General features: G+C 46.0%; 1 protein-coding gene across 2 annotated transcripts in view; it reads left to right on the forward strand.

Moving 5' to 3' along the window:
* Positions 1 to 221: 221 nt before the first annotated feature.
* Positions 222 to 23,204, forward strand: part of ACCS (1-aminocyclopropane-1-carboxylate synthase homolog (inactive)) — a 44,167-nt gene continuing 21,184 nt past the window's right edge. Inside the window, exons 1-7 of one of the 2 annotated variants that reach the window (XM_040328029.1) lie at positions 222 to 376; positions 13,476 to 14,014; positions 15,524 to 15,583; positions 17,190 to 17,260; positions 20,726 to 20,795; positions 22,674 to 22,740; positions 22,925 to 23,022. In XM_040328029.1, the coding sequence (XP_040183963.1) occupies positions 352 to 376; positions 13,476 to 14,014; positions 15,524 to 15,583; positions 17,190 to 17,260; positions 20,726 to 20,795; positions 22,674 to 22,740; positions 22,925 to 23,022 (930 nt within the window). In that variant the 5' untranslated portion in view covers positions 222 to 351. Of the gene's footprint in view, positions 377 to 7,600; positions 10,532 to 13,475; positions 14,015 to 15,523; positions 15,584 to 17,189; positions 17,261 to 20,725; positions 20,796 to 22,673; positions 22,741 to 22,924; positions 23,023 to 23,204 lie in introns of those variants that run through there. The other variant, XM_040328028.1, reaches the window with a different exon arrangement.

The following is a 23,204-nucleotide window of genomic DNA, read 5'->3' on the forward strand; positions in this document are numbered from 1 at the left end:
TGACACAAATCCCAAACAATATAAGTAGGAGGACCCAGACAATCTATCATTACTAGCTGATCACAGGAGCTTACATTCTTTCTGCTCGTGACGTAATATTGAAAAGGTGAAAGGTGAGATCAGCGAGGAAAGTACACCTTTTTGTGTCCCTCGGGGGTGGGCGCGGTTCCCTGCGATGAGGAATATAATTGAATAATACAGGTATGCAGCCCGACAGGTAGTCCTATTGATGGTATGCGGTCAGTCCTGAATGTGAAGATTCAGAGGCCGATGGGACCCAACAAGAGGCGCTCCTGATTCTCAGGCTGTATTGGAGGCGAAGGGGATCCAGGACCGGGAAAGGGGTTTGAAATGGAAAACGAGGACAGTAAATCCGGTGAGTCAGGATCTCATTAGAATTGATTGACCCCCTTAGTCATTGTAACATTCCTGTGATAGAAATTGTTACACCATCCCAATTCTTCTGATGTTACTGTGATACAATGTATCAAGGTACAGAGAGGAGACAACTGTATCAGATACAAAGCTACCACCCAGGTGGAGAGACCTGATCCCGGCACAGGGGGCAGGTGCACGGGGTGCAGCGCACCCAGGCGCCACAGAGGTCTCTGACCATCTCCTGTATTATGTCTGCAGTCTCTGACCATCTCCTGTAGTATGTCTGCAGTCTCTGACCATTTCCTGTACTATGTCTGCAGTCTCTGACCGTCTCCTGTACTATGTCTGCAGTCTCTGACCATTTCCTGTATTATGTCTGCAGTCTCTGACCATCTCCTGTATTATGTCTGCAGTCTCTGACCATCTCCTGTATTATGTCTGCAGTCTCTGACCATCTCCTGTATTATGTCTCCAGTCTCTGACCATCTCCTGTATTATGTCTCCAGTCTCTGACCATCTCCTGTATTATGTCTGCAGTCTCTGACCATCTCCTGTATTATGTCTGCAGTCTCTGACCATCTCCTGTAGTATGTCTGCAGTCTCTGACCATTTCCTGTACTATGTCTGCAGTCTCTGACCATCTCCTGTACTATTCTCTGACCATGTGGGGGCGCCAGAAATATTTCTGCACCCAGGCGCCTGTGACCCTAGGATCGGCCCTGGTAGTTACTAGTCAGTAGGGGGTGGCTGTGTCCTCTATTTCATTCTGGGACACTGTTTTGTCTCGGAATAAAGGTGCACGGGACCCGGGACAGACATGTCAATTGCTTAACAGTGCCGGGCAATCTGGGCACCCTAGATCCTCTTGAAATGCATTATCTCGCACATAGTGTGTATGGGCCCAGAAGTTTAGTATAATAGGTGAACAAGCAGCATTTGCAGAATGAGGGGTCAGCCCAGGGGGTCTCTCTCAGGGAAAAGTTCAGAATCAAAGCACCACCATCATGGGCACGTAGTTGAGCCAATTAATCTACCAGCTAGTCTCTTGAGTGTAAAAGGAAATTGGAGGACCCAGAGGAAGCCCACAGAAACCACAAGGAGAACATGCAAACTCCATGCAGATAGTGTTCTGGTCTGGATCTGAACCAAGGACCCCGGTGCTGCAAGGCGGATGTGATAACTCCACATGATCCAGGTGGATATTTTGCTATTATCTGTATACGTCCGCTGTGTAATTACATTTGGTGAAACATTGCCTTTGTGATCCCGATGAATCTGGAGGGTTCCGTGTGCGGCGGCGTCCTGATCTCTCAGGGGTTAAGCGCAGCAGCTGGGAGGTAAGGCACAGCGTTGGCCGGGACATATAAACATGTTCTTGGCAGGAATACGGGAGTTTGGTTTGGAAGCTGGCTGCCCGGCGCTGCTTCAAACGTGGACAGAAATCTATCTTCTGCTCTGTAAATCCGATTACCAAATACAGCCAGGCCACTTCACACGGGGGCCTCCGCCACAGAGGGGACAACACTGCCCCCCGGAGCATGACAAGTGTAACATCCCTTTAATCCCGGGAGGATTGCACAGCATCCAAAGGTCTGTTCAGGTTTAAAGAAGAACCCCCCCCCCCCCCCAAAAAAAAAAGACACTTTTGCTGCGACCCGACGCCATACTTAACATGGCATACGTGGGACTGGCGTAAGGTTACCCATCATATGGCAGGGGTAACCTTACGCTTACGCAAACGACGTAAGCGACGGTTACGCGACGCGATTTCGTTCGGGAATCGGCGTATCAGGCTAATTTGCATAAACAAATGAGACCTGAACGTAAACGCCACCTTGCGGCCGGCGGCGAATTACATTTAAGATCCGACAGTGTAAGTGACTTACACATGTCGGATCTTCAGCGTATCTATGCGAAAATGATTCTAGGAATCACTCGCATAGATACGCGGGCCAAAAAAGAGAGATACGATGGAGTATCCCGAGATACTCCGTCGTAACTCTTCTGAGAATATGGCCCTTTATCTCTGCCACTAGATGTCCTCGGTCTGAGGCCAGCATAATTCAACCCATCCCGGACATACCTCAATCACTTTTGCTGCGAAAATCACCTTCATTCCAGAGATTTCCCTTTATCTCTGCCACTGAATGTCCGCAGGCTGATTTCCAGCATCAGTCAACCCATCCTGGACATGCCCCAATCACTTTTGTTGCTATAGTCACCTTCATTCCAGAGATTTCCCTGCAGCACTTTATCTCTGTCACTAGATGTCCTCAGTCTGATGGCCAGCATCATTCAACCCATACTGGACATGCCCCAATCACTTTTGTTCAGTGGCGGTGCGTCCATAAAGGGCGCAGGAGCGCCGCCCCCCAGGGCCGTCTTAATAGCATCATGGGCCCCTACAATGGGGACAGTGCAGGTAAACAGACATCAAGTAGGTAGGAGTCAGACAAATGGAGCTTCCCCTTTTGGGTGGAGATCCGCATTAACTACATGAACAATCATTCTGTACGGAGTTTCAGACCGGGTCACGTGCACGTGCCGGCGGCGCACGCGCGACCCCACGGCTGGGCTTAAAGAGCCACGTACATGTACGTGGATGTGCCCAGCCGTGCCATTCTGCCGAGGTATATCAGCGCGAAGGGGTCCTTAAGTGGTTAAGAGGCGTGGCAGGGGGCGTGTCCTATGCCTACATATATTTGCTGATAGGTGTCCCTCGTTCCCATCTCAAAAGTTTGGGAGGTTTGTTGTTTGTTGTTATAAAGTATCATTTTCATCAGAAGGCTTCCCACTTTCCTTATGATTGACCCAAAATGAGGAGGAATGAGGGACTTTATTCCAAATCTGGGACAGTCCCTCGAAATCCGGGACGGTTGGGCGCTACGTGGCAATCGTTTATAGGTGAGAGCCGGGTGATACATTCGCCTTTTCTTACGTAGCCATTGGCTCTTCATACACAAACAGTCAGCATGTTGGGAGCAGCTTTGATTAGAATGTGTCCTTTATGGGTGAAATGAATAAGACGTTCCACGTGGTCACGGGGCGCAAACCACTTGTTGACGGCAGAACCCCCCCGGCTGACGTCACGCCTCCAGTTGTTTGGACTCCTATATATAAACAGATCCCTGCAATGTGGGGAACAAGAACTTCATTCACTGGGTGCCATCAGAGGGGGATGTGCGCCCTCTGCTGGAAAGACTTGGCATAGCCAAAAATGACCTCGCATCAGCTACTGTATTGTCAAAAGTATTGGGACACCTGCCTTTACACGCACATGGGCCCGGATTCACAAAGCACTTACGCCGACGTATCTCGAGATACGCCGCGTAAGTGTAACTATGCGCCGTCGTATCTGTGCGCCGTGCCCACAAAACTAAGATACACCTGAAAATAGGCTTCCTACGACCATACGCCCTCGTATGGTGGGCGCATATTTACGCCGGGCGCCTTTGCCGCTCCCATAGATTTTCTATGCACATATGCAAATGAGGGAGATACGCCGATTCACAAACGTAGTTGCGCCCGGCGCATAATATACGCGGTTTGCGTAAGTCGTACGTCCAGCGTAAAGTTATTCCCCATATAGGAGGCGCAACTCATGCAAAGGTATGGACCAGGGAACACAAGCCGTCGTATCTTTTGTCGTTTACGTTGTTCGTGAATATGACTAGGCGTAGGTTACGTTCACGTCGTAGGCAGTGATTCGACGTATCTTAGGCAGTTGTCTCGACGTGATTCTGAGCATGCGCACTAGGATGCGGCCACGGGACGGCGCATGCGCCGTTCATTTTAAGTACTTCTATGGCGCTTGGCCTATCATTAGCATGGCTCACGCCCACTTCCACCTACGACGGCTTACGCCGGGGAAACACAGCGTATCTTTAACAGCGAGTGGGAGCAAGTGCTTTGTGAATCCAGTGCTTGCCTCTGTGCGCTGCGCCGGCGTAGCGTAAAAGATACGCTACGGCGGCATAAATAATAATAAAAATTATTAATAAAAATGCCATAAAACTATCCCCTATTTTGTAAATGCTATAAATTTTGCACAAACCAATCGATAAACGCTTATTGCGATTTTTTTTTTAACAAAAATATGTAGAAGAATACGTATCGGCCTAAACTGAGAAAAAAAAAGTTTTTTTATATATTTTTGGGGGATATTTATTATGGAAAAAGTAAAAAATATTGCATTTTTCTCAAAATTGTCGCTCTTTTTTTTGTTTATAGCACAAAAAATTAAAACCGCAGAGTTGATCAAATACCCCCAAAAGAAAGCTCTATTTGTGGGGGAAAAAAAGGATGCCAATTTTGTTTGGGAACCACGTCGCACGACCGCGCAATTGTCAGTTAAAACGACGCAGTGCCGAATCGCAAAAAGGGGCAAGGTCCTTAACCTGCATATTGGTCCGGGTCTTAAGTGGTTAAATAAAATTTTAAGTTTATTTTTAAAATAAAATAGCTATATATTATAAAAAATATATAATGCCCCCCAATGCATATGTAAAAGAAAACAAAATGATATATATATAATGGAAGAAAAAATATTGCTATTTAATATTTTGTAATATATATATTTTAAAACATTTTTATACAATTTAATCGATAATAAAAAAATATACACATGTTTATATAAAATTAAAAAAAATAAGTTATTTATCAAATATTATTTTATTTTATATATAAACATATGTATATTTTTTCTATTATCAATGAAATAATGTATATTAAATACAATTTTAAGGTTATTTTTAAAATAAAATAGCTATATATTATAAAAAAATATATATAATGCTCCCCCAATGCATATGTAAAAGAAAACTAAATTATATATATATATATATATATATATATATATATATTATATTGGAAGAAAAAATATTGCTATTTAATATTTCTTAATATATATATTTTAAAACATTTTTATACAATTTAATCGATAATAAAAAAATATACATATATTTTATATATATATATATATATATATATATATATATATAAAAGAAAACGAAATTATATATATATATATATATATATATATATATATATATATATATATTAAATGGAAGAAAAAATATTGCTATTTAATATTTTTTAATATATATATATTTAAAAAAAATGTATACAATTTAATCGATAATAAAACATATATACATATGTTTATATAAAATAAAATAAAACGTTATTTATCAAATATTATTTTATTTTGGTATATATATATATATATATATATATATATATATATATATATATATATATATATATATATATATAATATATACATTGTTTCTATTATCAATGAAATAATGTATATTAATTAGTGCTGTCAGTTAAACGCGTTATTAACGGCGTTAACACAAACCCATGTTAACGCCGTCAATTTTTTTATCGCGCGATTAACGTTCGGGGGTTATACCGGGATGATGCCTGCAGCCGCAGGCATCATCCCGGTACCGTTGTTTAGAGCGGGCGATCGGCTATCCAAACATAACAACCGATGTGGCTAAAAGCCGCTCGGTTGTTATGCCGGAGGAGCGGGAGGGGACACCCCCCCCCCTCCCGCCGCCTTTCGCCACTCTGACTGGGCCTCCCGTCCCACCGGGAGACCCGATCCTCCATCCGCCGCCTTCTGTGTCCAGGTTGGAGACTGACACTAAGCCGTAAGCGGCTTTGATTCAGTCTCCGCATTGAAACCACGGAAGCGGCGTCATGACGTCACTTCCGGGTTTCTCGGCTGCCAATGGCGCCGGATTTAAAAAAGTACACAGTATTCAGAATCGCCGTTTTCGGCGATCTGAATACTTTGAAGTGCAAAGGAGGGCTCGGAGGTCTTTTAGACCCCGATCCCTCCATAAAGAGGACCTGTCACCACCTATTGCTGTCACAAGGGATGTTTACATTCCTTGTGACAGCAATAAAAGTGATCAAAATGTAAAAAAATAAAAAAACACAAGTTAATATTATAAAAAAATAAAAAATAAATAAGAAAACAAAAAAAAAAATGTTTTAAAGGGTGAACCTCCTTAATCGCGCGATTAATCGTGAGTTAACTATGACATTAATGCGATTAATCGCGATTAGAAATTTTAATCGCTTGACAGCACTAATATTAATACATTATGCTTATATAATGCTTCTCACTGTCCCCCTCTAGTGTCGGCTATTGGTATCGCAGCGCTCTGTCCTGCCTGCAGCTCCCTCAGTGGCCAGCAGGTGGCGGCAGCGCTCTCCAGCAAGGGGGGAGGGGGGGGGGGATATCTCAGTCCCTCCCGGATGACTGACACGGACCAAAGTTATCCCGGAATAATGCAGCACGCATGTGCACGGACCCGGATGTGATCTGCCCACCCCGGATCCGTCCTACCGCCTCCCAACCAGTCCAGACTGAGCCGAACCGGGCCGTGCCGGGCGGAAGCGGGCCAGAACCGGGCGGAGACTCACCGATCGGGTCATTGATGCGCTGCAACCCTTCCCCCCCTCGTCCTTTCTTCTCCGATCTCCTCTACTTGTTACATTGTATTCCAATGTATCTTCATCCCACCGCCCCTCCCCCCACCACAATTAACCCGTGCTAAGCCAACCCATGTCTGTAAGTTGGAATCCATCCCATAATGACAGCTAGAGACAAACTTTTCAATTGTCGGCTTTAATTTGGGGGTGTAATTTTATAGGTCCCTTCCCCCATCTCCTACCTATCATCCTATGGGTGTTACATTGTGTCATTAGATTGCCCCTCCCCCACTCAGAATTAACCCGTATTAGACCAGACCCCTGTTATAAATCCCATAATAGTTCATGATTATTAAGGCCAGGCCATATTATAGGACCTCCCCTCCCCCCATCTTCTCTACTGATCATCTTATGGTACATATGATACATTGTATCTTCATTCTTCAGTCCCTAGGATGGTCTTCAGAGAAATGTCACCATTCGGTTCTAAAGATCTCTAATTTTGTTACATTGTGTCCTTCCGGTCACCTTGTACGGCTTTTTCCTAATTTTTTCGAGATATCTCAATGACTGATAGACAACAAAGTTACGGAAATTAGTTTGTTAGGCTGCAAATAATAATATTTACTATATTACATTGCTACAAATCCATTATTAGCCTGAATTTGCCGTAATATAACCAGAACCAACCCATCCCCCACCCAGAAGAAGGCCTTTTATAGAACATTTCGAATTCGAAGGTCTTCTTCTAGTCCCCCCCCCCCCCCAAATTATACTTCATTGTGTTGTCATTGTTCTACAGAACCCATTGTCTCCCCAAATACACAACTAACTTTTTATATATTAATATAGTTCTGAGCATTCCGAAGACATTCCAATAATCCAGATTTTGGCCACGAAAAAACGGTCACCTTTGGCCAACTCAAGATTGAGGACTCGAAGATTGCTTTAAAACCTTTGGGATTGTTGGCTCTGCTTCCATTATCAACGTAGGAACTCTTATTTTGTTGAGAAATGAAAGACATTTCATTGAGCTGATCCTAAGTTCTGGGTTGAAGGTCAAGCCACTGGGACGGCCATCTTGGTCTACAAGTTGTGGAACATCTTCCAGTTTTTTTCGAGAGCCTTTAGGATCGTTGGCTCTGCTTCATCTACTCCCTTCAGCCATCTTGGTCTACAAGTTGTGGAACGTCTTCCAGTTTTTTTTTTCGAGAGCCTTTAGGATCGTTGGCTCTGCTTCATTTACTCCCTTCAGAACTTTTATTTTGTTGAGAAATGAAAGACATTTCATTGAGCTGATCCTAAAATCTGGGTTGAAGGTCAAGCCACTGGGACGGCCATCTTGGTCTACAAGTTGTGGAATGTCTTCCAGGTTTTTTTTCGAGAGCCTTTAGGATCGTTGGCTCTGCTTCGTTTACTCCCTTCAGAACTCTTATTTTGTTGAGAAATGAAAGACATTTCATTGAGCTGATCCTAAGATCTGGGTTGAAGGTCAAGCCACTGGGACAGCCATCTTGGTCTACAAGTTGTGGAACATCTTCCAGTTTTTTTTTCGAGAGCCTTTAGGATCGTTGGCTCTGCTTCGTTTACTCCCTTCAGAACTCTTATTTTGTTGAGAAATTAAAGACATTTCATTGAGCTGATCCTAAGTTCTGGGTTGAAGGTCAAGCCACTGGGACGGCCATCTTGGTCTACAAGTTGTGGAAGGTCTTCAAGGTTTTTTATTGGCTCTGCTTCCTTTATTCACTTAGGAATTCTCATTTTATTTTAGAAGTGAAAGACATTTAATTGAGCTCGTCCTAAGATCTGGGTTGAAGGTCAAGTCACTAGAACGGCCACCTTGGTCTACAAGGTGTGGAAGGTCTTCAAGGTTTTTCATTGGCTCTGCTTCCTTTATTCAGTTCGGAACTCTCATTTTGTTAAGAAGCGAAATACGTTTTACTAAGCTCGTCGTAAGATCTGGGTTCAAGGTCAAGTCACTAGAACGGCCACCTTGGTCTACAAGTTGTGGAACGTCTTCCAGGTTTTTTTCGAGAGCCTTTAGGATCGTTGGCTCTGCTTCATTTACTCCCTTCAGAACTTTTATTTTGTTGAGAAATGAAAGACTTTTCATTGAGCTAATCCTAAGATCTGGGTTGAAGGTCAAGCCACTGGGACGGCCATCTTGGTCTACAAGTTGTGGAAGGTCGTCAAGGTTTTTCATTGGCTCTGCTTCCTTTATTCACTTAGGAATTCTCATTTTATTTTAGAAGCGAAAGACATTTAATTGAGCTCTTCGTAAGATCTGGGTTCAAGGTCAAGTCACTAGAACGGCCACCTTGGTCTACAAGTTGTGGAACGTCTTCCATGTTTTTTTCGAGAGCCTTTAGGATCATTGTCTCCTTCATTTACTCCCTTCAGAACTTTTATTTTGTTGAGAAATTAAAGACATTTCATTGAGCTGATCCTAAGTTCTGGGTTGAAGGTCAAGCCACTAGAATGGTCACCTTGGTCTACAAGTTGTGGAAGGACTTATTTTCAAAGATTCTTTAGGATCGTTGGCGTTCTTCCTTTATTCCCTTTGGAACGCTATATTTTTTTGAGAACTTTAAAGACATTTCGTTTCAATATTTAGGTTTAGGGTGAGGCCAATTGTGGAAGGTCTTTGAGGTTGCCTTATATTTTTTGGGTTCCTTCCTTTGCTCACTTCGGAACTCCTCCTATTGTTGAGAATTTTGAAATCTATTTTTAACAAGTTGGCCGTAATATCTGAGATTGGGCCAAGCCACTGGGACGGTCACCTTGGTCTTCAAGGTGTGGTAGGCCTTTGAGATTTCCTTCGACCCTTTAGGACCATTGGCCCTTCTTTCTTTATTCAATTCAAAACTCCTGTTGGGTAAGTCCAGTTGGAATTACAGAAGGCGCCACTTGACCTTTTTAAAAGTCGGAGAAAGAAAACGCTAAGGAATGTTGCTTGACTTTTTGGTGGATCCGGGGTTCTGAAGTTTAGAAAAGCCTCTTTGACTGTGGTGGTCACTCCTCGTTCCTTTCCAAGTTCTATCTCGCTGTTCCACATTTCCTTCTCTTTTGGGTATGGATTTCCGAGGGAAGAAATATGAGCGAGGGAGTAACTGGTCAGACCCAGAGGTGGTGGAACTTCTACAGCTATGGGGAAATGAGTCAGTGCAGATGGAACTGGAGAGCTGTCTTCGGAATCAGCACGTCTTCAACCGGATTGCCGATGCCTTGAGGGATAAAGGGATCCACAGGACTGGAGACCAGTGCCGAGAGAAGATCAAGAAGATGAAGCTGGAGTATCGGAGGCTGAAGGACAATAGCAAGACCCTGCGAGGTGGAAGAGCGTGGAAGTTTTACGAAGTGATGGACAGGGTGTTGACTCACCGTTCAACCCTTTCTTATGGGTCTCTAGGACCCGGGGGGATCTTGAACCAGCACGTGCTCCAGAATTCCCTCTCTGATGGGTTCCATGGTCCGTTCACTCAGTATGGTCATTCTCAGACACACCCAGAAATGATGGAGATCAAATGTGAGGATGTGCAGTCTGATGAACAGTGTCTGAGTCCGGAACCCCCCTCGATGACGTATATACATGATTCCGGGGGAGAGCAGGAAGACGATGAACAAGGCATGCTGGATAGGGGAGGCCAAGACTCGCCCATATCGAGAGTGGAGGTCACTGCCGAGGTCAGCGTATCCCCCTCAGGTAGGAAACTGCATATTTTAACACAATTTATTGTCCGTAGAACGTTTTCATAAAGTGGACCTTTGTGCTTGCATGCTAAGTAATGTGTAAGTGTAGCACTTCAAAGGCCATAATATGCACTGATTTATCTGTGTTTCTGCCCAGAAGGACAACACCATTTTTGTTCTGGCATCCTACTTACGAGACTGAGATGTTGACTCAAAACTGTGAAGCTCCATACCTGTTCTGGGCATGTTGCCTCACATAGATCACTTCTAATTTTTCGCCTTTCACCTTGTGACCTGCAGTAGACTGATGAGAATATTTCCCAGATTGCACCTCTTTAGTCTAGTCACTTCCCTGGAGATCAAGGACTGTTCTTCAATGACTGTTACTGTATATCGGGGTTCACTCAATGGTGGACCATGGTCTGATCCCGGACCTGGCGACTGTACTGTCCGGACCGCGACCACGCCACTAATCAACCTGGGGGTTCTCTCTCTTGGTTCTCCCGCCCAGCCGCCCCTATCATCCTCACGGTGGGCCGGGGGCAGGAGGTGCTGCATATCAGGACAGGAATCTTTTCATAGGAACAAGCCGGTATCCTTAAATCAATGTGTCCCTCACACACAGTGATTCTCAGACACCCCTGGACTGCCACTCCAGGGGCACATGCACCATAGGCTTTTCCTTCCATATCCGACCCCCCGACCGGCCAGTGCAGCCCTCCACCCCTGCCAGCTAGAGAGCCCTTCAAGGTTTTCTTAGGGAGAACTGCCTCTCAGGTAGCAGCAGGTAATATAGTAAGTTTGGCAACTACCGCCCACCATCCCGATATGCAGCACCTTCTACCCCCTGCCCACTGTGAGGATGACGGCGGTGGCTGGGCGGGCGAACCTAAGGGAGAACACCCAGCAGCTGTGTGCCTCTTCCTTAGTAGAACTGTGTAAGGGAGGCTACATGATGATCTTCAATGGGGGCACTGTGATGTTCAAAGGGGGCATGATGATGTAAAGGGGCATGCTAATGTAAAGGGGGACACTGTGATTTTTAAAGGGGGAATGCTGATGTAAAGGGAGACACTGTGATGTTTAAGGGCATGCTGATATAAAAAGGGAAACTGATGTTTAAAGCGGGCAAGGTGATGTAAAGGGGGCAAAAGGTGATGTAAAGGGGCATGCTAATGTAAAGGGGGCAAAAGGTGATGTAAAGGGGCATGCTAATGTAAAGGGGCATGCTAATGTAAAGGGGGCAAGGTGATGTAAAGGGGCATGCTAATGTAAAGGGGGCACTGTGATGTTTAAGGGGTGCAGTGATATAAAGAGGGGCATGCTGATATAAAAAGGGAAACTGTGATGTTTAAGGGGCACTGTGATGTAAAGGGACATGGTGATGTAAAGAGGGAAACTGTGATGTTTAAAGGGGACATGGTGATGTAAAGGAACAGTGTGATGTGTAAAAGGGGCATTGTGACGTGGCGAGGAACTGACTTTTGACACAATTTTGGGACCATTCACATTTATACAGCGATCAGTGCTATAAAAATGCACTAATTACTGTATAAATGTGACTGGCAGTGACACACAGATCCACGTCCTTGTCTCTGTCACTGCCGATCGCGGGTACCTGTCGGACATCGCGGCCACCAGGCACGTGCATCGGCTTCCCAGCGATGCGCCGGGCACAGTGTTTCCCCGCTGCGCGCCCCTCTTTCGTCTATAGCGCGGGTCTCAAGTGGTTAAATCAAGACCCCTGCTGTATATCGAGTCGTATCGGATACCCTTTCATGTGTCGTTATAAATTACTGAGAGTCCTTCCTTAACTCATTGGGGTCGGTCAAATTTATTGCAAAATTCCGAAGATAATAAATATCCCCAAAAAATATATATTAAAAAAAAAAATTTCCTCAGTTTAGGCCAATACGTATTCTTCTACATATTTTTGGTAAAAAAAAATCGCAATAAGTGTATATTGATTGGTTCGTCACAGAGCTCGCGGCGGGCGCTTGTGCCCACAGTCCTCCCCTTTGCACGTGCCCTGCAGGGCGCACGCGGCGCGCGCTGTGATCACCCAGTCACTGAGACGCGGGTGATCACAGATCCGAGTAAGGGACCAGGCCCGGCCCCTTACCACGTGATAAGATGTTAGCCAATAACAGCTGATCACATGATGTAAACAAAGCTCGGTAATCGTTTTTTTTTTTTTTCTTCTCACGCTGTTAGCAAAAAAAAAGCCGATCACGGCTCTGGTGTAAGGGACATTGGTCCCGAGTGGAAGAGGCGCATGAGCCCACCAGGACCGCCTGCCAGTGCCTCCCTGCCAGTGACCACCAGTGCAATAAGTGCCACCTATCAATGCCCACCAGTGGTGCCAGTCAGTGCCACCTAGCAGTGCTGATTAGTGCCCATCATTAGCACCTATAAGTGCCCATCACTGCCAGCTATCAGTGCCAACCTGAATTCTCAGTGTTCTTCAGTGCCACCTCTGTGCCCATCAGTGCCGCCTTATCGGTGCCCATCAGTGCAGCCCATCGATGCCCACCAGTGCAGCCCGTCGGTGCCCATCAGTGCAGTTTTATCAGCGTACATCAATGAAGGAGGAAAAATTACCCATTTGCAAAATTTTATAACAAAATATAACACTTTTTTTTTTTTTTTTGATTTAGCGGTTTTTAATTATTTTAACAAAAAAAAAAAACGCAGAAGTGATCAAATGCCACCAAAAGAAAGCTCTATTTGTGGGGGGAAAATGATAAAAATGTAATTTGGGTACAATGTAGCACGACCGCGCAATTGTCATTCAAAAGAGTGAGAGCGCTGAAAGCTGAACATTGGTCTGGGCAGGAGGGGGGGTTTAGGTGCCCGGTAAGCAAGGGGTTCAGGTTTATGTTTCATTTGATGGATTTGGCGTTTTACACGTAACTTGGGCGACACCAGAATCATTCTTTTCATTGATCTCCTCCCAGGTTTTAGCGAATCCAATATGGCGGGCTCCTCGGGTCAGAGCGCTCACCCGCAGTTCTGGAGGAAAAGGAAACCCCTGGAGCCCCTGGAGGACCTCGTGGCTCAGATGCTATTGGCCCAGCGAGCGTCAGAAGAACGTTTCCTCCAGCTGGAGGAGCGGAGGATGGTTCAGGAGCAGGAGGCCGAGGAACGGAGGCTTCGCCTGGAGGAGCGGAGGCTGCAGCTGGACCGTCAGCACGAGCTGCGCATGTTCACCGTCTTCGCCCAGATGCTGGGCATGATCCGGCAAGGCGGAGAAGAGTCCATACCGGTGCCGCCGCCATCCAATTCTGCCTTTCCACCAGAGGGCGACCTTCTGAAGAGGAGACCCTCCACAAGCAAGGTCCAGGAGCCGGAAGTAGGAGATCTGTACAATTGTAAGCAGTACTGCAGCCCCTTCCTGTCCGGTCGGGGGAACCTCCTGTCCGGGTTCCGGGGTTCCTCGGAGGAGGGGTACCGAGCTTATCATAAAGACAAGTATGACGAGGACAAGAACCCCAATGTGAGAGATTTGTATTATCACTTCCTCTTTTATTGTAGTGTAAGAATGTCTCAAAAATGTTCCCAACATCTAATGTTTCTAAATAGTCTTCATTTCAGGGATGGGGTTCAACAAGTCCGGCATATAAAGGGTCCTTACTATGGGACAGGGGTCTCCAAACTGCGGCCTGAGGGCCAGTGTGGGCCATTGCTGGCCTTTATCTGGCCCTTGGGGCACTATTCCTCCCACTGATACCAACAATGGGGCACTATTCCTCCCACTGACACCAATCATGGGGCACTATTCCTCCTACTGACCCCCAATGATGGGACACTATTCCTCCCACTGACACCAGTGATGGGGCACTGTTCCTCCCACTGACACCAGTGATGGGGCACTGTTCCTCCCACTGACACCAGTGATGGGGCACTGTTCCTCCCACTGACACCAATGATGGGGCATTATTCCTCCCACTGACACCAATGATGGGGCATTATTCCTCCCACTGTCACCAATGATGGGGCACTGTTCCTCCCACTGACACCAATGATGGGGTACTATTCCTCCCACTGACACCAATGATGGGGCATTATTCCTCCCACTGACACCAATGATGGGGGCATTATTCCTCCCACTGACACCAATGATGGGGCACTTTTCCTCCCACAGACACCAATGATGGGGTACTATTCCTCCCACTGACACCAATGATGGGGCAAAATTCCTCCCACTGACACCTATGATGGGGCACTATTCCTCCCACTGACACCTATGATGGGGCACTATTCCTCCCACTGACACCAATGATGGGGTACTATTCCTCCCACTGACACCAATGATGGGGTACTATTCCTCCCACTGACACCAATGATGGGGCACTATTCCTCCCACTGACACCTATGATGGGGCACTATTCCTCCCACTGACACCAATGATGGGGTACTATTCCTCCCACTGACACCAATGATGGGGTACTATTCCTCCCACTGACACCAATGATGGGGCACTATTCCTCCCACTGACACCAATGATGGGGCACTATTCCTCCCACTGACACCAATGATGGGACACTATTCCTCCCACTGACAATTATAGATTCATGCTGAATAAACTAAATTATTAATGTATCTTAAATAGAAAACTATATTTTAGATTTTTTACTCTAAAAGCAAAAATAAATTTTAAATAAAATAAAAACTTTTTTATTTTTATTAAAAAAAAAAAAAAAAAAAAATGATTTATATCCACCCTGGTCCCGCCTCTCCACCTCGCCAATCAGAGAATGCTTCCCCCTTCATTGGGAAAATGCAGTGCATTGTCTGAATGGCGCCTGTGCCGAGCGGCCAACCCCTTGTGTAACGCACCCGCTTGGCATCGGATCCAGAAGCCGGACCCGTGTACCTCTGTAGATGTTTGCTTACCTGGGATTCAGTCTTTGAGTCGCCCTCCAGTCTGCTCTGATTTAATGCTCTAATGATGTTGTCTGGCTCTGTACTCCGTGTAATTAATAATAACTGTGTCTCTGCACAGGGCATCATCAACTTCGGCACCAGTGAGAACAAACTCTGCTTCGACCTGATGTCTAAACGGGTGAGTTTTCATGCTTTTATCTGCTTGGGCCGGCGCTGACTGCACTGAAATCATTTGATTTACTCCTTTGGTAGTCAATAGTTTAACCACTTGCTGATCCCCCCTATGCTACAGGGCGGCAGCTCTGCACAGGATCACATATATCAGGGCTCGACAAATCCCGGGCGACAGGTCGCCATGGCGACTAGAAATGGTGTCCTGGCGACTTGGCTTGGAAGGTGGGCAAAAAAAAAATATATTTTTTTTGTGAGCTGGCGCCATCTGGTGGTGGCCGTTGGTATTACAAGTTAAGCATTACAAGTTAAACAGCAATTCTAATGTCATTTTTCACTATTTTCACTGCCATCTTCTTCCCTCTAATTAGAACCCCCAAACATTATATATATTTTTTATCCTAACACCCTAGAGAATAAAATGGCAATCGTTGCAATACTTTCTGTCACGCCGTATTTGCGCAGCGGTCTTACAAGCGCACTTTTTTGGGAAAAAATTACGCTTTTTTTTAATTAAAAAAATAAGACAACAGTTATCCCCATTGTTTTTAATATTATGAAAGATAATGTTACGCCGAGTAAATTCATACCCAACATGTCACGCTTCAAAATTGCGTCCGCTCGTGGAATGCCGACAAACTTTTACCCTTTTTAAAATCTTCATAGGCGACGTTAAAAAAAATCTACAGGTTGCATGTTTTGAGTTACAGAGGAGGACCAGGGCTAGAATTATTGCTCTCGCTCTACCAATCGCGGCGATACCTCACATGTGTGGTTTGAAAACCGTTTACATATGCGCTTCTGCGCGCAAGCTCGTCGGGACGGGGCGCGTTTTCTGGCTCCTAACTTTTTCAGCTGGCTCCTAGATTCCACGCAAATTTGTCAAACCCTGACATATATATATATATATATATATATATATATATATATATATATATACGCGATCCTGCACTTCCGCCTGCAGGGGGCGTGCATGTGCACCGCAGGCGGTTCGCTGCTGCTGTGTTTCTTTACAGCAGAAGACGATCTGTAGGTGCCAGGCACTCAATGTCCGCTGGCACCTGCCGATCACTGGTAAAACAAGGCAGGGACTAAAATCCATCGCTTCCCTTCGTAAAAGCAGCGCACACTGTACTTCTGATGGAACTTCAAAACCAGCACAGCTTCCCCTTTTGGGTTGTTAATCTGTAGGGTTTATTTATTTATTTTATTTAAAACTGGAGTTCCACTCACTGTAACATGGGAGGTTTTAAAGCTAAACTTTTTTTTTAAAAATATTTTTTTTAAATTGCCACATAGGATATAAATCCACTTTGTGCGCGCCAACTGGAGCCTTCAAACGCGGGTATTTGTAAAATGAGTAGTGACATCATTGTTGTTCTGTACATCGCCCGGGCAGAGCTGTGGGAGGGGCCCAGCAGTCCCCACCCACTACAGGCTGCCTGCAGGAAAGGAGGCGGAGACGAGACCAGTCACCCTGCACAAGGAGAGAGAGCAGCAGCGAGCGGTCTATAACTTCTGCACAGAGGAAAAGTTTCATACTGAGGGGATGGGGGGAGGGGGGATCTGTTCAGTTATTGTCTACAAGATCCTGTGTCTTTGTATTTATACAGCTGACCCAAAGTGACATGAATGTGGTTGAGCCTCCCCTGCTGCAGTACCCAGACTGGAAGGGCCATGGATTGTGAGTATATCACTATGTATTTATATATAGATGTATTCGTAGAAAGGACATTGACTCTAAAGTTTGGGTGAGTAGACAGGGATAACCCCCAACATCCCTTTCTACAATGCATCTCCTAGGAAAACCAGTCCTGTTTGAACCATAGAGTGAGGCATAGGAGGTCGGAAGGCTGTAGACTCTTTTGGTGGCAGGATATTGATGTCCTCTGCCCCCCTTCACATCCCCCCCCCCCCAGCAGTGTCCTCTGCCCCCCCCCAGCGGTGTCTGGTGTCCTCTGCCCAGGGCCGGATTTGCTCTCCCTGCCGCCCCAAGGCCAGGTTCCGCAGTGCACCTCCTTCCCGCCAACCGAACCCCTCCCCCCCCAAATCAATGGAGAATGGCAACCGGATGGCAGGGGCGGCACGGTTAGTTCACATTTATTTTTTATTTTTTTTACTTTTTTATCACTTTTTTTCTTTTTATTTATTTTTAGCTTGTCGCTTCCTTTTTTTTATTTTGTATAATTTTCTTATTATTTTTCTTATTTTTTACTTTTTAATTACTTTTTTATTTTATTATTTTAAATATTATTTCTTCTTCTTATTTTTTTTTTCACTTAACTTTATTGCTATCACACAGGAGAAAACAATTCCCTGTGTGATAGCAATTGGAGGTGACAGGTTCTCTTTATTGACCCTGTCACCTCCAAAACAGGAGTCCTAGCACTGTGCTAGAACTCCTGTCACAGCTGAGATGGGAAGAGCACAGCTCTCCCCTCTCACTGTGTACATCGGCAGCAGGAACAGGAGACAGACTTGGTGGCCGGGGGAGGATGGAGTCCCGAAGATAGAGCCAGCAGAGAGAGGTATGTAGGGTGGGGGGGGAGAGGGGAGGACGGACATCGCCGCAATCACTTGTTAACGAGCGAGCGGATTCCCCCATAACTTACTGCCCCTAACTGTATGTTCCGGGCGTCAGGGGACTCCATGCCACTGCCGCCCCTTGGCGCCCTGCCACCACAAGGCCTGGCCTCAGTGGCCTTGTGGGAAATCCGGGCCTGCCTCTGCCCCCACCCAAATCTCGGCCCCCCTTCACATGACTGCCCCCACAGTGGTGTTCTCCCTCCCATCTCAGCCACCCCCTATTCATGCGTCCAGCCCCTTTCAGGACCCCGGGCGCATGAATTACATCGGAGGGGGTGTGTGTTTTTTTTTTGTTAAGCACCTGATTAGAGCCAGAGGCGCTAATAGGCTTCAAAATGGGGTGGGCTCGTGGCGCAGAGCATTGCGCTCGGAGCCCACCCAGGTGTGTTAGAAAAGCAAATGAATATTCGCTTTTCTAACACTGAACCACCTCTCCGCCAATCGGGAAGCACAGGTCTGATACCCGTTTCCCAGGTTGGCTGAAAGGACAGGCGATCCTATTGGACGCCTAGAAGGAGGAGGAGGAAATGCGCGGCGGGAAGAAAAAAAGAAAGCTACAGCTCGCTGGACAAGCTGCCTGCCCGCTTCCTAGATGGGGTAAGTGTGGGGTTGCCATCCAGGGCCCTGGGGACCTCTGGGCCCTTTAATAATTAAAATAAATAAATATATAAACAAAAAAAATAAACATTTATTAACCACTTAAAGACCTTAGGTGTTTTTCAGATTTGGTGTTTGCAAGACTAAAACATTTTTTTCTGCTAGAAAATTACTTAAAACCCCCAAACATTATATATATATTTTTTTCTAACACCCTAGAGAATAAAATGGCGGTCATCGCAATACTTTTTGTCACACCGTATTTGCGCAGCAGTCTTACAAGCGCACTTTTTTTGGAAAAAATTCACTTTTTTGAATTAAAAAATAAGACAACAATAAATTTGGCCCAATTTTTTTATATATTGTAAAAGATAATGTTACGCCGAGTAAAATGATACCCAACATGTCACGCTTTAAAATTGCGCCCGCTCGTGGCATGGCGTCAAACTTTTACCCTTAAAAATCTAGATAGGCAACGTTTAAAAAATTCTATAAGTTGCATTTTTTGAGCTACAGAGTAGCTCTAGGGCTATAATTATTGCTCTGGCTCTAACGATCGCGGCGATACCTCACTTGTGTGATTTGAACACCGTTTTCATATGCGGGCGCTACTCGCGTATGCGTTCGCTTCTGCGCGCGAGCTCGTCAGGACGGGGCGCTTTAAAAAATTTTTTTTTTTGTTTTCTTATTTAATTTTATTGATTTTATTATTTTTTACACTAAAATATAAAAAAAAAATGATCACTTTTATTCCTATTACAAGGAATGTAAACATCCCTTGTAATAGAAAAAAGCATGACAGGTCCTCTTAAATATGAGATCTGGGGTCAAAAAGACCTCAGATCTCATATTTGGGCTTAAATGCAAAAAAAAAAAAAAAAAAAAAAGGAAAATTTGTCATTTAAAAAAATGACAAAAAAAAATTGTCTCTTTAAGAGGCTGGGCGGGACTGACGTTTTGACGTCACTTCCGCCCAGCAGAGCTATGAGGACGGGTGGGGGCCATCTTCCCCTCACTCAAGTCCTCACTCTCCAGGCGGCAGCATCGGATCTCCTCCGCCGCTACCGACGGCTCCGGTAAGCGGCGGAGGGCGCGGAAAAGCGGCGGGAGGGGGGGGGGGCCCTCTCCCGCCACCGATAACGGCGATCTCGCGGCAAATCCGCTTGCGGAGACCGCCGTTATCGTTTACACGGCCGCCCGCTGAAAACATGGATATCTCAGTTGTGGCAGCAGCTGCTGCCGTTACTGAGATATCCATGTTTAAAAAGAGGACGTACATTTACAATACGCGGGTCGGGAAGTGGTTAATAAAAAAAAAAAGGGGGGGGTTGCCACAAGGGGCCCTGGGGACCTCTGAGCCCTTTAAAAATATATATATATATATAAAGAAATACAAATAAATAAAATATACATTTTTAATTTTTTTTATAAAAAAAAAAAAATTTAATAAAAAAAAAAAAAAAAAAATTTTTTTTTATATAACACTGAGATAGTGTGAAACACGTAGGCTATTCTTTTCCCATTTTTTTCTGCTTTTCTGTGGTGCATTTTCTATTGATTTTACAAATAAAGACAACTCGAGAGTTTTTTTGGAGTGCGGCTGTCCATCCTTTTGAAGTTTCTACCATTTGCCTAGTGCATTGCCGGCACCCTTGGTTTCCTGGAGCGGTGCCTCCCTTTCCCTGTTCGTTTTGGACTTTAGAAGCTGCCTCATGTGGGGGCCTATGCCGAAAGGTGGGGTTCACTTTACTGATGAGGGTTTTTTTGGGGACAAATGAGTCCTGGAACGACCAGTTCTGTCTCTGGAAACCTATTGGTGGCTTTGAAGTTCCTATCAGACCGGACTGAATACAGAGTGAACCCCATTGATTGGCTCCTGAACCTCCCACAAGTGAAATCGCTTTTAGAGACGTGAACCTCTTTATTTTGCTATTATCCTGTATTGTTGTTTTTTTCTGTCTTTCAGTTTAAGAGAAGAAGTGGCTCGTTTTTTTACTTATTACTGTAAATCCCCCATTCCTTTAAATTCCGAAAACGTGAGTAATATCTGTGTGGGGATTGCGGTTGGTTCTCTGGGGGTTCTATACATGGTACAGGGTTCACTCTGGGGGTTCTATACATGGTACAGGGTTTTATCTGGGGGTTCTATACATGGTACAGGGTTTTATCTGGGGGTTCTATACATGGTACCGGGTTCTCTGGGGGGGGGGTTCTATACATGGTACCAGGTTCTCTGGGGGGGGGGGGGGTTCTATACATGGTACCAGGTTCTCTCTGGGGGTTCTATACAGGGTTTTATCTGGTGGTTCTATACATGGTACCGGGTTCTCTGGGGGGGGGGGGTCTATACATGGTACCGGGTTTTCTCTGGGGGTTCTATACATGGTACAGGGTTCTCTGGGGGTTCTATACATGGTACCGGGTTCTCTGGCGGGGTTCTATACATGGTACCGGGTTCTCTGGGGGGGGTTCTATACATGGTACCGGGTTCTCTGGGGGGGGGGGGGTTCTATACATGGTACCGGGTTCTCTGGGGGGGTTCTTTACATGGTACCGGGTTCTCTGGGGGGGTTCTATACATGGTACAGGGTTTTCTGGGGGGGGGTTCTATACATGGTACCAGGTTTTCTCTGGGGGTTCTATACATGGTACCGAGTTCTCGGGGGGGGGGGGGGGTTCTATACATGGTACCGGGTTCTCTGGGGGGTTCTATACATGGTACCGGGTTCTCTCTGGGGGTTCTATACATGGTACCGGGTTCTCTGGGGGGGTTCTATACATGGTACCGGGTTCTCTGGGGGTTCTATACATGGTACCGGGTTCTCTGGGGGAGGGGGGGGTTCTATACATGGTACAGGGTTCTCTGGGGGGGTTCTATACATGGTACCGGGTTCTCTGGGGGGGTTCTATACATGGTACCGGGTTCTCTCTGGGGGTTCTATACATGGTACAGGGTTCTCTGGGGGGGGGGGTTCTATACATGGTACAGGGTTCTCTGGGGGGGGGGTTCTATACATGGTACAGGGTTCTCTGGGGGGGGGTTCTATACATGGTACAGGGTTCTCTGGGGGGGTTCTATACATGGTACAGGGTTCTCTGGGGGGGTTCTATACATGGTACCGGGTTCTCTCTGGGGGTTCTATACATGGTACAGGGTTCTCTGGGGGGGGGTTCTATACATGGTACAGGGTTCTCTGGGGGGGGGTTCTATACATGGTACCGGGTTCTCTGGGGGGGTTCTATACATGGTACCGGGTTCTCTCTGGGTGTTCTATACATGGTACAGGTTTCTCTGGGGGGGGGGGGTTCTATACATGGTACCGGGTTCTCTGGGGGGGTTCTATACATGGTACCGGGTTCTCTGGGGGTGTTCTATACATGGTACAGGGTTCTCTGGGGGGGGGGGTTCTATACATGGTACAGGGTTCTCTGGGGGGGGGGGGGTTCTATACATGGTACAGGGTTCTCTGGAGGGGGGGGGGGTTCTATACATGGTACCGGGTTCTCTGGGGGGGTTCTATACATGGTACCGGGTTCTCTGGGGGTGTTCTATACATGGTACAGGGTTCTCTGGGGGGGGGGGGTCTATACATGGTACAGGGTTCTCTGGGGGGGGGGGGTTCTATACATGGTACAGGGTTCTCTGGGGGGGGGGGGTTCTATACATGGTACAGGGTTCTCTGGGGGGGGGTTCTATACATGGTACAGGGTTCTCTGGGGGGGGGGGGGGTTCTATACATGGTACAGGGTTCTCTGGGGGGGGGGGGGTTCTATACATGGTACAGGGTTCTCTGGGGGGGGGGGTTCTATACATGGTACAGGGTTCTCTGGGGGGGGGGGGTTCTATACATGGTACAGGGTTTGCCCACTGTTTGTTTCCTTACTATTGTAACAAGTCTCTCTCTGTCTCCCAGGTTGTCATATTGAACGGCTGTGGCTCCTTGTTCTCCTCTCTGGCGGCTGTCCTCTGCGATGCCGGAGGTGAGCTGACCTCCGTATGATTCCTAGAAATAAAATCCTCCTACATGGGTGATACCTGTTTATCTGCCGTCTTCTGTTCACAGTGCTGAATTTTCAAGCTTGTCTGAGAGTTCAGAAAAAAAGGGGGCGGAGAGGTGAAATTTGTCTCTGCAGTCATTGTCTCTTCTTCATTCTCGTCTCGCAGATTCCATTCTCATCGCCACCCCGTTCTATGGAGGAATCACGCAAAGTATTTTCCTGTACAGCGGGATTCGCTTGGCCTATGTGCACCTGACGAGCAAGGTGAGCGGCGGGGCTCTGCGTTCTCTTCATTCATCTGAAAATCAATAATGAAAAGTTTTTTGTTTTTAGAGATTATATGCAAATCCACCCAAAACTGTTTTTTTATTAAAGTGATATTAGAGGCGAGATTTTTATTTATTTCTTTTTTGTTTTGCACAGAGTGGCCCCAATCCTCCTCTTTT

This window comes from Rana temporaria, chromosome 11 (genome assembly GCF_905171775.1).
Source record: "Rana temporaria chromosome 11, aRanTem1.1, whole genome shotgun sequence".
NCBI lineage: Eukaryota > Metazoa > Chordata > Amphibia > Anura > Ranidae > Rana > Rana temporaria.